The sequence below is a fragment of the Melanotaenia boesemani genome, chromosome 13, assembly GCF_017639745.1.
Source record: "Melanotaenia boesemani isolate fMelBoe1 chromosome 13, fMelBoe1.pri, whole genome shotgun sequence".
NCBI lineage: Eukaryota > Metazoa > Chordata > Actinopteri > Atheriniformes > Melanotaeniidae > Melanotaenia > Melanotaenia boesemani.
In genome coordinates this window covers 5,208,228-5,220,559 of record NC_055694.1, presented here as the reverse complement: position 1 = coordinate 5,220,559, position 12,332 = coordinate 5,208,228, and the positions used below count along the sequence as shown (strand labels likewise).

At 40.3% G+C, this 12,332-nt stretch overlaps 1 protein-coding gene across 6 annotated transcripts in view; it reads left to right on the top strand.

Moving 5' to 3' along the window:
- The window catches only part of acap3a (ArfGAP with coiled-coil, ankyrin repeat and PH domains 3a), an 85,622-nt gene that overhangs the window by 26,217 nt on the left and 47,073 nt on the right, over positions 1–12,332 (top strand). For all 6 annotated transcript variants that reach the window (XR_006012424.1, XR_006012423.1, XM_042003441.1 and 3 more), the window contains exon 2: positions 9,815–9,872. Coding sequence is in view for 4 of the 6 variants with exons in the window: in XM_042003441.1 (XP_041859375.1) it covers positions 9,815–9,872 (58 nt within the window). In the remaining 2 variants the exon portion in view is untranslated. The remainder of the gene's footprint in view (positions 1–9,814; positions 9,873–12,332) is intronic.

The following is a 12,332-nucleotide window of genomic DNA, read 5'->3' as shown; positions in this document are numbered from 1 at the left end:
TTTACATACAAAGCAGTAAGTTTAATGCTGTTTTTTAACAAGTTTAATATTTTTAAGAAGGAAAAGAGAAAAAGGATTTAAAATTGAATTTGGTTTGAAAACATCATGTGATTTTATTTAAATCGGCCTGATCGGTACCGTGCTGGTTAAAACGAGACTAGGGATGCACCGATATGAAAATTTTGGCCGATACCGATTTCTGATATTAATATTGTTGTTATGGCCGATAACCGATATTTTCCGATGTCGATATATATATTTTGTTTTAAAAGGTTTAAGATTATCAAATTCTGTACAAAGTGAAAATAAGGCAAACATTAGGGGTGTTAGCTTCCCACCACTGTTTGTGAAGTTCTGGATGGTAGTTTTTCAGATGACATATCAAATTTGTGGTGCTGAATGCGTTGACATGGCATCCTCCTCGCATGACTTCAACTTTGCAGATATTGCATACTGCTTTTCGAGTACCTTCTTTTTACACCGTGAAAAATTACCACACAGCTGAAATTGCTTCTTGCTTCAATTACAATGTAGTGCTGCATCGCTGTCACATGTCCAAACATGGCTGCATGGCCAAACCTTCTGACACACGTACACAAACAGCAATTATACGAAAATAAATATCGGCTGTTAATATCGGTCCAGTTTTGCTTATCGGACTGATACCGATATGTTAAAAAATTACTAACATCGGCCGATACTGATATTAATGCCGATATATCGTGCATCCCTAAACGAGACAGTTGTGTATCAAGATGATAGCTGCAGTAACTATTTAATTTTTTCCTATCTTTAAAAAAGCTAATTGATGGCATCTATGGTCTTGGTATTGCTCATCATCACCTGACCTGTTTACTGATCAGATGCTCAGTAGTTATGTCCTCCTTTAAACTCGAAACAGACACTTGCCGCCTTAGAGAGAAAATCATTTGGTGGTCTCAGTATTGAGCCCCCAGAATGAGTGGGTGGGCTGGGAGGATTGTTTGTCTGGAGGGTGGATGAATGTTGTTGTAAAAAATGCAGCTTGGGGAAAGGTTGCCAGTCAGCTGTTTGGCCACACACAAGCATTTGGCACAGTAGACTTCCAGAAAGGGGGGCTGCTGGGACTAACCTCCACTTGTGGAGGAGCTGATATGGATATTATATGGCTTCATGTAGCTTATTAGTGTCCCAAGACATTCATTTTAACCCTGCGATGGTTACCACACATCCAATACATGTGAATAATCTCTGCTGTCAGCAATGCCACCGGCATTTTGTAATGGAAGCATAAATTAATAATTCTTACTGCAGCAGACATGTCACTTCTGCAAAGCCATTAGTGCAGATGTGTGTTGTTGAAGAAGGTTTGAGGTTTACTGTAGTGACACACTGGGCATAGTCTGGAGCAGAAATGTGAGCTGTTTGCTTTCATGACTGAAAGCAGGCCAGTTAAAATTTGAGGGACACATTTAAGCTCTCAAGTGGAAATAAAAGCCAGGGCTTATAAAACAATAGTCAGGGCTTTGAAATCATGTTTGGTAGGGTATTACAGGAGACATTTGAACTCCCTCTGCACCTTAAATGCATTAGCATTGGGTTACTACAGATTATAGTGTAACAGAGTAAGTTCTTGAATCCTTGGATGATGACATTAATGTGATGCTGACTGATTAAGTGCAAAGGTTTCTTCAAAGGTCACAAGGCCAAGACAAACAAAGACCTCCTTATTTACATGATAATGAGAAATTTGCAAGTTTTAAAGGTCCCATTGTATCTCCTTTAAAGCTTGTGTGTGTGTGTGTGTGTGTGTGTGTGTGTGTGTGTGTGTGTGTGTGTGTGTGTGTGTGTGTGTGTGTGTGTGTGTTAGTGATGCGCGGGTCGGGTTTTTTTTCCGACCCGCGGGTCCCGCTCTTTTAAAAAAATTGGACCGCACCAAACCGCCCCGCACCTCCGCTTCTATTTTTTTAACCCGACCCGCCCCGCCCCGCCCCATTAAAACACATGTTATGATATTGACGAATGCTTTCATTTAGTGTGAGAAAGGTGCATATGGTCTCCTAAATTGGCACTGGAAACTGGCAACACAAAATGTATTTTCATTTGAACGTTAAGCCTATAAACATAAATAGGCAAATAAATAAAGTGTTTTAAAGCGTTTAAGTGTTATAAAGCACATAGCCAATGCTGCTGCTGTTGTCTGCACTGATTACCTCGTTGAACCTGTCCCAAACCTGTGATTTAGCCACTTGACCCTCTTTCTTCTTTTCAAGGACGTAAACTCCCGAACGAATGCTATTCAACACTTCTTCTTCCATCTTTTGTTGCTTGTCTGCTTGGCGCTTTCTGCACCTGCGTAGCCTACTACGCGCCTACGTGGACATTACGTTACAAAACGTGACCTGTGTTTAAATAACTGATAAATATTTTGTCTTACATATTATAGTAACAAAATGTAGACACTGATTAAGGTCTTTATTTTCAGTTTGACAAAAAATAAAATTAATAGATAGAACTAGATATTTCAGAATAGTAAACCACACCAACCCGCCCCGCAGTGAAGCGAAAATTCTTTGACCCGCCCCAACCCGACCCGCGGGTAACCCGCAGGACCCGCGGGTTAGGAGGCGGCCCGTGCATCACTAGTGTGTATATATATATATATATATATATATATATATATATATATATATATAACATCACGGTGGTAGTGGTTAGCACCGCAGCCTCACAGCAAGAAGGTCGCCGGTTCGAATCTTGGCGGGGGGGGAGGTTCGAACCTTGAGGGCGGTGGCCTTTCTGTGTGGAGTTTGCATGTTCTCCCCGTGTATGCGTGGGTTTTCTCTGGGTTCTCCGGCTTCCTCCCATCTTCCAAAGACATGCATGTTAGGTTAATTGATGACTAAATTCTCCCTAGGAGTGTGTGTGTGTGTGTGTGTGAATGGTTGTTTGTCCCCTATGTGTTGGCCCTGCGATGGACTGGTGACCTGTCCAGGGTGTACCCTGCCTCTCACCTGTTAATGCTGGGATAGGCTCCAGCTTACCCGCGACCCTTAATGGACTAAGCGGTTCAGAGAATGAATATATATATATATATATATATATATATATATATATATATTCAGGAAGCAAACAGTTGATGCTTATAATAATGCATGCCTTAACTTCCTGTTATAGATTTTTCCCAGCTGCAACCTTGAAGAAAATAATTGCATGCTAACACTTTTGCTAATTTTCAAGCTCACCTTGGTCGTCTTGTGATGTTGAGAAAACAAAGTTTGTTATCTCGTGATAACAAGCTAAAGCAACAGCAAAAAGGGAAAAGAAGAAAAAAAGGCACCTTTCTCAAGGCAGTGAGATATTAAAATAAAAAATGAGCCCTGTGAACTTGAGGTTATGGTATAATTAACTTGTGATCATCAAGATAAATGGAATAAATTAAGTTGCTTGAATTTTGTAGAAATCTCCAGGCTGACAGACCTTCCAACCTCTGCTTTTATTTGCAGGATTTAACATGCAGTCAGGAGGGAGAGACATTTTGAGGCTCAGTTAGTGCTCTGAAAATGGACTGTGTAGTTTCATTTTAAGTGGTCGGCATTGCATAGCCAAGGGTGCCTCCTTGACCCTGCTAAGTTCATGTTGTAGTCTGCATGAGGAAGATGAGGGGGAGGAGAGTAGCAGGCATCAGGAGCTGCTCTGCCAGGAATAACTCAAGCCTAAAAGGAGGGTGCTGAGTTCCCCACTCCCCTGCAATGAGCCATGCAGCCCTGCAAAGCAGCTTCAATTAGGGCACTAAAGTAATCAATATCATAACAAAATGCTGCTGTTTCTCCAGACTGAAAGCAGCATTGTGACAATGGTGTCCCCAGCCAGACAGAAACACCACGTCTCCAACCCCTTTCTCCACCTCCCACCCTTTTCTTTCCACATTGAATGAGGATGAATGAGCGTAAAGCTGCCCAAGAGAGCAGGAAAGAGCCAACGACAGCATGCTGATTGCTGAGAGTCACTTAAAGCTTGCATCAAGTCTGCTCTACAGCTGCTCTCATTTCTATTCTGGCACTGCTGCATCACACCTCAGTGGCTGATTCGCTCTCCCCCAGCAGGCCACCGTCTGGAGATCCAGACTGTGTGTCTCAGCTGCATATTGCTTTGGGTTTGGTCGTATTTTAGGGGTCACTACCTGGACCCCATAGCTGGCTTTCCCCTCAGCTTCCCACCTCCAAACCACCAAACTGTTGTTTTTTGTCTCCAAACCATCCAAAAAGCAGCCCTCTGAGGCATCAGCTGCATCTCGCTCAGACCGCCACCTCACACACTATTTCCTCAAGTGCTGAATATTAATATTTAAATGTTTACCATGTTGCCCATTTTAATTTAGTGTATAAGACTGTACATTGAATATTTATATATGCTTTGTGAGTCATCTGTATATTTATTTAACAGGTTTAAAGAGGAATTTGCTGATAAAGATTGTAAATTCAGAAAATGTTTAAAAAATATTGCTATAAATAGAATGACTCCACCTACAATAACATTTTATTTTTGTTAATCTCAGTACATTTTCATGTTTATTGGAGGACTTTTGAGTTTATTCACAAAGCGTTTTCAATCCTGTTATCAGTATCTTTGGTTTTACAAAGTTTAATCTGATGGTGTGAAATTCTGTGGGATTTATGGGGTACTGGACCAGCTGAAAGGCCGTTATGTGGTGCCTGTATGGTGTCAGGGCTTGGTTCTCACTGCCAGCATAAGTCTGATCCATTTCCAGTGAGGGCTGGCGAGGGGAATCCCAGGGCAGAGTCAGCACTGTCAAATCGGACACCATGTTACTCAGTCAGAACTGGGTGGATTGTCCAGTTCAGGAATGAGATCTAGTTTTAGGCATCGCCTCACCAGAGTGGGAAGAATGGAGTGGAAGACTGATGGGCGTATCTTTGCGGAGTCTGCAGTGATGTTCCTACCCTCACCTATGGTCACAAGCTGTGGGTAGTGACCAATAGACAAGATTGTGAATCAAAGCAGCCAAAACTTCTGCAGGGAGTATGGGTTCTATTTATAGAGATAGAATGAGAAGCTCTTTAATCCTGAAATGGCTCAGAGTAAAGCCAATGGCCTTTTGACAGGAGCCAGATGAGATGTCTCATGCATGTGTTTAGGATTCATCCTCTGGACAGATCGGATAAAAAAATTTTTTTTATTAATCCCAGAGGGAAACTGTTGACACCTCCCTGGTGAGTTGTTCTTTGTCTATCGACCTGGAGGAGGCCCTGGGGAAGACCCAGAACACATGGTAGGGGCTCTGTCTTTCAGCTGGCCTGGGAACACCTTGGGGTTTCCATGTATGAGCAGGAAGAATTGGCTGGGAAAAGGAAGTTTAAGCCTCTGCTTAAGCTGCTCCACCCGTAACCCGACCTTGGATAAGTGATGGAATATGAATGGGTGGATTCGTGGAATTTTGTAAAGTTTCAGTCGATTGCATGTAGCAGCTGAATGAAGATTGGAGCTGAATGAAGATGGGCGTATTGACCTTAGAAACAGAAAATGTGGACTTTTTCTGGACACAAACAGGACTTAGTTTTATGATAATGATGCCATCAATAAGAAGAGGATGTTGAAGGTTCAAGTTTTTGTACACAGCGGTCTAGAGTTATGGAAAACATTCCTTTACGATAATGCTTGTAGACCCCAGAGGTCATACTTCACACACCACAAAACAATGCCAGTGTTAAGAGGACTCTAGTAAATGGTACCTTGGCTGTTCCCTGCATTTCCAGTCAGCAAGTCAACAGCCAGAAACCACAGAGCTACAACTTGCTCAGCAGAATCTCTGTTTTTATTATGTTGTTAAACCTCTGCTCGACTGTACTGTTTCCTATCAGCTACACTAAATGACTGCATACTAAATCCTGCTTGACAAGTTATATTTGTATTTTGTTGTGTCTGTTCGGTCCTACCATTCAGGACAGTCATGTTTATTTGAATCAGCCTGGGACTTTTGTGCAGATGTTAGATGTGTGAGCCACAAGCACGTTTACTTTAGTTTAATAGTCTCCTGACAAGGTTTTAACTGCTTGTTCTGAGTTGTGTTATTGGCTGTATGGATTCCCTGTGCTTCATGGTGTGAAATGAAGGTCAACTCACAAGCGCGAGGGAGGACCTCTGCAGCCCACTTAGGAGATGGTTGCCGTGGCTACGGGCCCAGGGCAACATGTGCATCCATTACGAGAATCGTGTGCAGTGAGACGGAGGGCAGTGCTGGATACAGCCTGGGGGCAGCAGCTGTCCCATGAACCAGAGCAGCAGCTAGCTGGATGTTGCAGCAGCTAGCTGGATGATGCACAGTGCTATGCAGGAAGCATGTATGAAATCCGGTGGCATCCGTGTCCATCACTACAAAACATGGTTGAATATTTGTGGCATTTTTCATTTTTGTTTGTTCATTTTTTAAAAAATTTTTTTTTCACACGTGCACATTTGGCTCTCACGTTGGGTTGAGTGTGGTTTTATCAGAGGATGACTGTGGGTAAAATCTATAGATGCATTTAGGTTGCTATCATGTGATAACAAGTTAATAGGGGGGTAAGGGAAACAGTGTTGCATTGTACGTGGTACCCTGTACTGGGACACCTAGAAAGAAGCTACAAGAAGAAGCTAAGTACAAAATTCCACAATTTAACATGGTACCCAGTTTATTTAGTGTGGACACAAAAAAAGAAAAAAAAATCTTTGCATTTAACATTAATTGCTATTATTTCATAACATCAAGGAAGTATAGTGTCTGCAGGTGGAGGATGTTATATTGGTTTATTGTGTTTGGCATTTGGCTAACGTTAGCAGCGCTAACACCAGTTGCCATTTTGTCTTGCTAGCAGTTGCTTGTTTATGGTAGGGCTGCTTGATTATGGGAAAAATGATAATCACGATTATTTTGATTGAAATTGAGATCTCCATTATTTAACAAAGAGAAAGAGAGATAGGGGGGTGTCATTATACAGACTAGTTTCTTTCCACCCAGGTCCCAGTAGCTATTGTTTGTCTCGGACCAGCAGCTATGTTCAGCTCGGTGTGATCTGGTAAAAATGAGTCTGGAGACATTTCGTTTTCACGTTCACTTTTCGTATACGGCTGTATGGTGCGGCTTGACCACAGGTCCGTGCGGTGGTGAAACATTGGACTGAAGCCACGTCCTTCACCCTTCCCACGTTCACCATACAGGGCAAGGAGATACACTCTACTAAAATGGTGACGAGATGGCGAGTGATGCGGTTTGATGAATGTTTAGTAGTTTCTTAAATCCTGTGTTTTTCCCATGTTAATTTTGCATTGGTCAATTTTTCTAACTCATCTGTTTGGATGTTGTTTATTCTTGAAATTCAGCATAATTAGGAGCATGTCCCTGTGATTGACACTTATCCAATATCCGCAGCAAGAAACGAGAGTGCAGCACAACCGCGGTTTTTAGCCAGCTAACAGTGCTCCTTAGCTTTAGCCCACATACCTTCATTAGCCGGTTAGCTCACGGTAGATCTGAGTTAGCTCAGTTAGCTCTTAGCTGCAGGCAGCTCAGAGTTTGTTGGGTGTCAATCATCCACTCCCACATTCACAGTCCCCCTCTCAGCTCCACCTCTTTGCCCATTTTTGGATTTTCAGGGAATAATGACATGCATGACGCTGCCAAGATGGCAGCGATGGGAACCGCCCAATGAGCTTCAATTCGGCTCTTCAAAAACCTACAGGTGACGTCACAGTGGCTCCGTCCATCTTTTATATACAGTCTATGGTTCAGCCCATAACTTGAGAGGTGTTTGCAACTTGCATTGATTAAACCAAAGCTGTTGGGTCTGTAGGAGGAGTCTGCAGCAGAGCGCTGCTCATACTGTAATAGATTAATAATGAGTTTATTAAAGATGTTTTGTTCCTGACAGCGAGAAATAGTCAGTAAATCATCTAACAAAGTCTGACTCATTAGCCAGCATATTTAATTTAGCAAAAACAACAAATGCTTTAGTTTTCTTTTGGCCAATGAGACAAATATTACATAATCTAGTTCCAGTTTTTTATAACTCATACATTTTTAATAATCAAAAATATCAAATCCTGTGAAAACCTTTGTGGAAATTAGAAAATGAAATTTGACATTTCAGCATTAATCAGCTGCAGCTAAAAGGCTTGAGGAGAAATGGCCCCAAGAAAAGCGACAGCCTGCTAAGCTCTGCATTATCACATTAGAAAAGCTGTTTTCTAAATGACATCAGCAATGAAAACAGCAGATTATCTCATGGTGTGGTTGGTTCAAAGCTGTTCAGAAGGAGATCAGTCCAGCATATAGTAATACCCATTTATATGTAGAATAAAATGGTATTGATTATTTAGCCAGTGCACATTTCCATTTCATGAGTTAGAGCTTTTGATGTATATTTCCTCTCTGGAGTGTTCAGCCCCCCTTACTCTGTTCATGTAAAAGGAGATGGGGGGAGTAAAGCTGTGGGGTGGAAAGCACGTGTCAGCCTTCGTCTCTAGAGCTCAAGGCCAGAGAAGAAGAGATGAGATCCAAGTTAGAAATTCTTCCAGCCTTGGCCGATATATGCCACAAACGCTCTCATCATTAAGTTGTTCTATTATTTGCAACATAACCTCCATATCAAATGAAGTCAAGTGTATGAGAAAGCACAACTTGAGGTGTCTGCCAGAAATGCTGTTTTTTTTCTTCCTCTTTGCTTTAGACAAAGAACATGTTGGTTGTTCAAACCAAACAATAACAACTGGTCATATTATTTTTTTCGGCATGTCTTATTATTACTGTAGAAATGTTTGTTTGATATTTTCCATTTGGATCATAGCTATTGGACCGTTGATCAGTGAATTGATGTATCAGAGTGGTTCCTCTCTGTGTGTAGATGTTAAATTAATTTAGCTGGTTTTTGGTTTTATCATTTTATAGTCTGGACAATATAAATATTTGTGCAGTTGTTGGGAGATTTCCAACAGATGACAGATAAAGTTGGTCGACCAATTGACCGACATTTAGATGAAAAGCTTCTTCTTGGAAGATTTACAATTGGAAAAGGGAGTCCCTTAAGGTTCTGTGCTGGGCCCATTTTAATTAACTATTTGCATATATATTGTTGGACTGAATATTCCAAACTCACCTGTTCATTTCTACGCTGATGATGCTGTCATATACTGCACAGCACCCACTCCTGTCAAGGCCTTTCAGTATTTGCAGCCTGTGTTTGAAAGTCAAAGAACAACTTTGTCCTTTGCAACTTGTTGTAAATGCAGATAAATAAAATGTATGATCTTTACTGCTTCAAAAACTACAGTGTATAGGCTCAAAGTTGCGATTACACGGAGAGACCTGTTGTAGATCGTCTTTAAACTCTATAACGAATGTTCCCACTGTGTAGCAGGAAGAATGTAGTGCAGTAGATCACTTCAGTGTCAACAAACTCTGACATTGGCTCAATATTCGGACAAGCCAGAGGGTGGTGTTCATTGGAGCTACATCATACAGTTAATAAATCACACCTCTTCCAAGGCACGGGGACTGATGTGGTTTGGTGGTGTTTCCACAGCAGTGTAGGTGGTTGTGTGATAAACCTGTTTCCTCTCACTGTGTTCAGACCACGTCTGTCACTTTGTTTTGACCACATCACAAAAAACCCACGTGTCACTTACAGATTTATGGAGTCTCCCAGAGCGCTCTAAGAATGTGGGAAATCACTACTAGATTTTGGAGCGGCTGTTCACCAAAGAGACAGACGACCTTGAGGGAATTTTACGTTACTCTGCAGATATTAAATGATTCTCCTACTTCTGTTTTATTTTTCAGGGCAAATATCGATGAAGTGGAGACAGAGGTAGTGGAGATTGAAGCGAAGCTGGATAAGGTGAGACCCTTTGGTTTTATCACTGCCAACACATCCATCTGCTCCATTCCTCAGCAAGTTATAGGATGTGTATTTACAGGCTATTTATTTATTCCGTGATGAATGAAATGTAAGGAGGAGGTCAAGTTTTTTAGTCTATCTTGATAGAAAATCATCCTAAACGTGACTCACAAAGAATAAAAACCACACTGTGCATTAAATAAGGGGTCTTAAAAATAAAGGAAATTGTTATTGACTGTTTAGGGATATGATGGCAGTTGGAATAAATTTATTCCTGTAAATATTTTTACTTATAGGGGGTACTTTGTAATGGTAGTATTATGAAAGTAGCCAGAAGGAGCTATGCAGTACTTTTGTGCTTATCTACAAATTAGGTTTGAATACAGCTTAAATTTTCTACCTTTTGATGCATAATGCTCACATAATGCTCACAACAGTGGACACCTATTTAACCCATTGACGCGAGGAGACCTATTACACTAATGAAAACATCAAAACCAAACAATGAAAGTAAAAATAAGTACAAGGAGTAAGTAAATAAGTAAGTAAATCAAATCAGAGTAAAACAATAAAACAAAATTCCTTTATTATATGATTAATAACGGAATCTGTGCAACATAAGGGCATGTTTACTCTCAGTGATCAAGCTTGTGTGGCAGTAATCCTGCTCAACAAACGAGTGAAAAGAAATCTCCACATTCTGTCACATTATGTTGTCGCACGGCTGACATGAAACACAGCTTGCCTGTTCAAAGCCAGCGGTCCATTACCCTGTAGCTTCTAATTCTGTGTTGCTAGCTTTAATGGCTTGTGCCACCTGCAGTCATGTCTCTGCATAAAGAACGCTGTAGTGTCTCTCTGCTTGGCTGAACAGTTCAGGAAGAGGTCGTTCAAACTTGACTATTTTCAAAGCATCCCTCTAATGAGGCAGCCAGATGCTTTTCCTGTAATGCTCATGTCAGAAGTCCATCTGGTCTGGTACCTATCCTGCCCATGACCCTCACTTTGCATCACGGTGTCAGATGGAGCCGGGATTAGTCGAGCTGTCCTTTTACCGCCATCAGTGCTGGAAATCTCCATGGTTACATGTTATTCATGTTATACTCTCACACTTAAATTAGACAACATCTGATGCTGTGGGATTGCTTCATGCGTCACTTGTTAAGATGTGCAGGTTTCACTTTGGGCAACTTCAGGCGTTTGAGAACCCTGGTGAAAATAAATTAAATTAATAAATTAATGCTTAATATGATGAACATCGATACGGAAACAGCTCCATGATGAATGTCAAATTCACAACAAAAACATCCAGATGTGTGAGAAATACCTCAACTTTTCTGATATTTTCAGTCATGAGGAGACAATTTTAAAGGTGTCCAGACTATTTTTTTGGTCCCCATTAACTTTTTCACCTAATGTACAAAATAACACAAAAACATCTTGTATGTACCAAAATGCATAAAAGTTAAAGATGATTTGAAAAGATTTTTGTTCATTTAGTTCATTTCATATTTACTTGTGTCAAGCTCTAGCTAAGCTAATCGTTTGCTTTTAGCTTTAACAGATTAATGTTCAGGATTAATCTTCTCTATGATCCACGGACGAATGAATTAATGCATCAATGTGCTTCATGTCCAGAAATTAGATTTCGCTGGAGACGATACATAAATGAAACAGAAGCCGAGAATTAAAACACGGTGGGAGAAAAAATACTTTATTCATCACCTAAGAGAAACTTTTATATTAAAGTAGTTTAACATTATTATTATTATTAGAGAATATAATCTATTTATATTTAATCTCTAAATATTTATATAGCTATATAGATTATTTTGGAGATATATATGATTAAAAAAATCTTAGAATCAGATATATGTATGATTAATTATTATTATTATTACTATTAATAATAATACACGTGGACAAAATTGTTGACACCCTTCAGTTAATTAAAGAAAAACTCACAATGATCACAGAAATAACTTGAATCTGACAAAAGTAATAATAAATAAAAATTCTATGAAATTTAACCAATGAAAGTCAGACATTGCTTTTCAAACACGCTTCAACAGAATTATTTTAAAAAATAAACTCATGAAACAGGCCTGGACAAAAATGACGCTACCCCTAGAAAAGACTGAAAATGATGTGACCAAAGGGACATGTTAATCCAAGGTGTGTCCACAAATTAGCATCACAGCTTGTACTACAACTTGTAATCAGTCAGTGGGTCTATATATAGGCTACAGGGAGTCACTGTGCTGTTTGGTGACATGGTGTGTACCACACTCAACATGGACCAGAGGAAGCAAAGGAAAGAGTTGTCTCAGGAGATTAGAAAGAAAATTATAGACAAGCATGTTAAAGGTAAAGGCTATAAGACCATCTCCAAGCAGCTTGATGTTCCTGTGACTACAGTTGCACATATTATTCAGAAATTTAAGATCCATGGGACTGTAG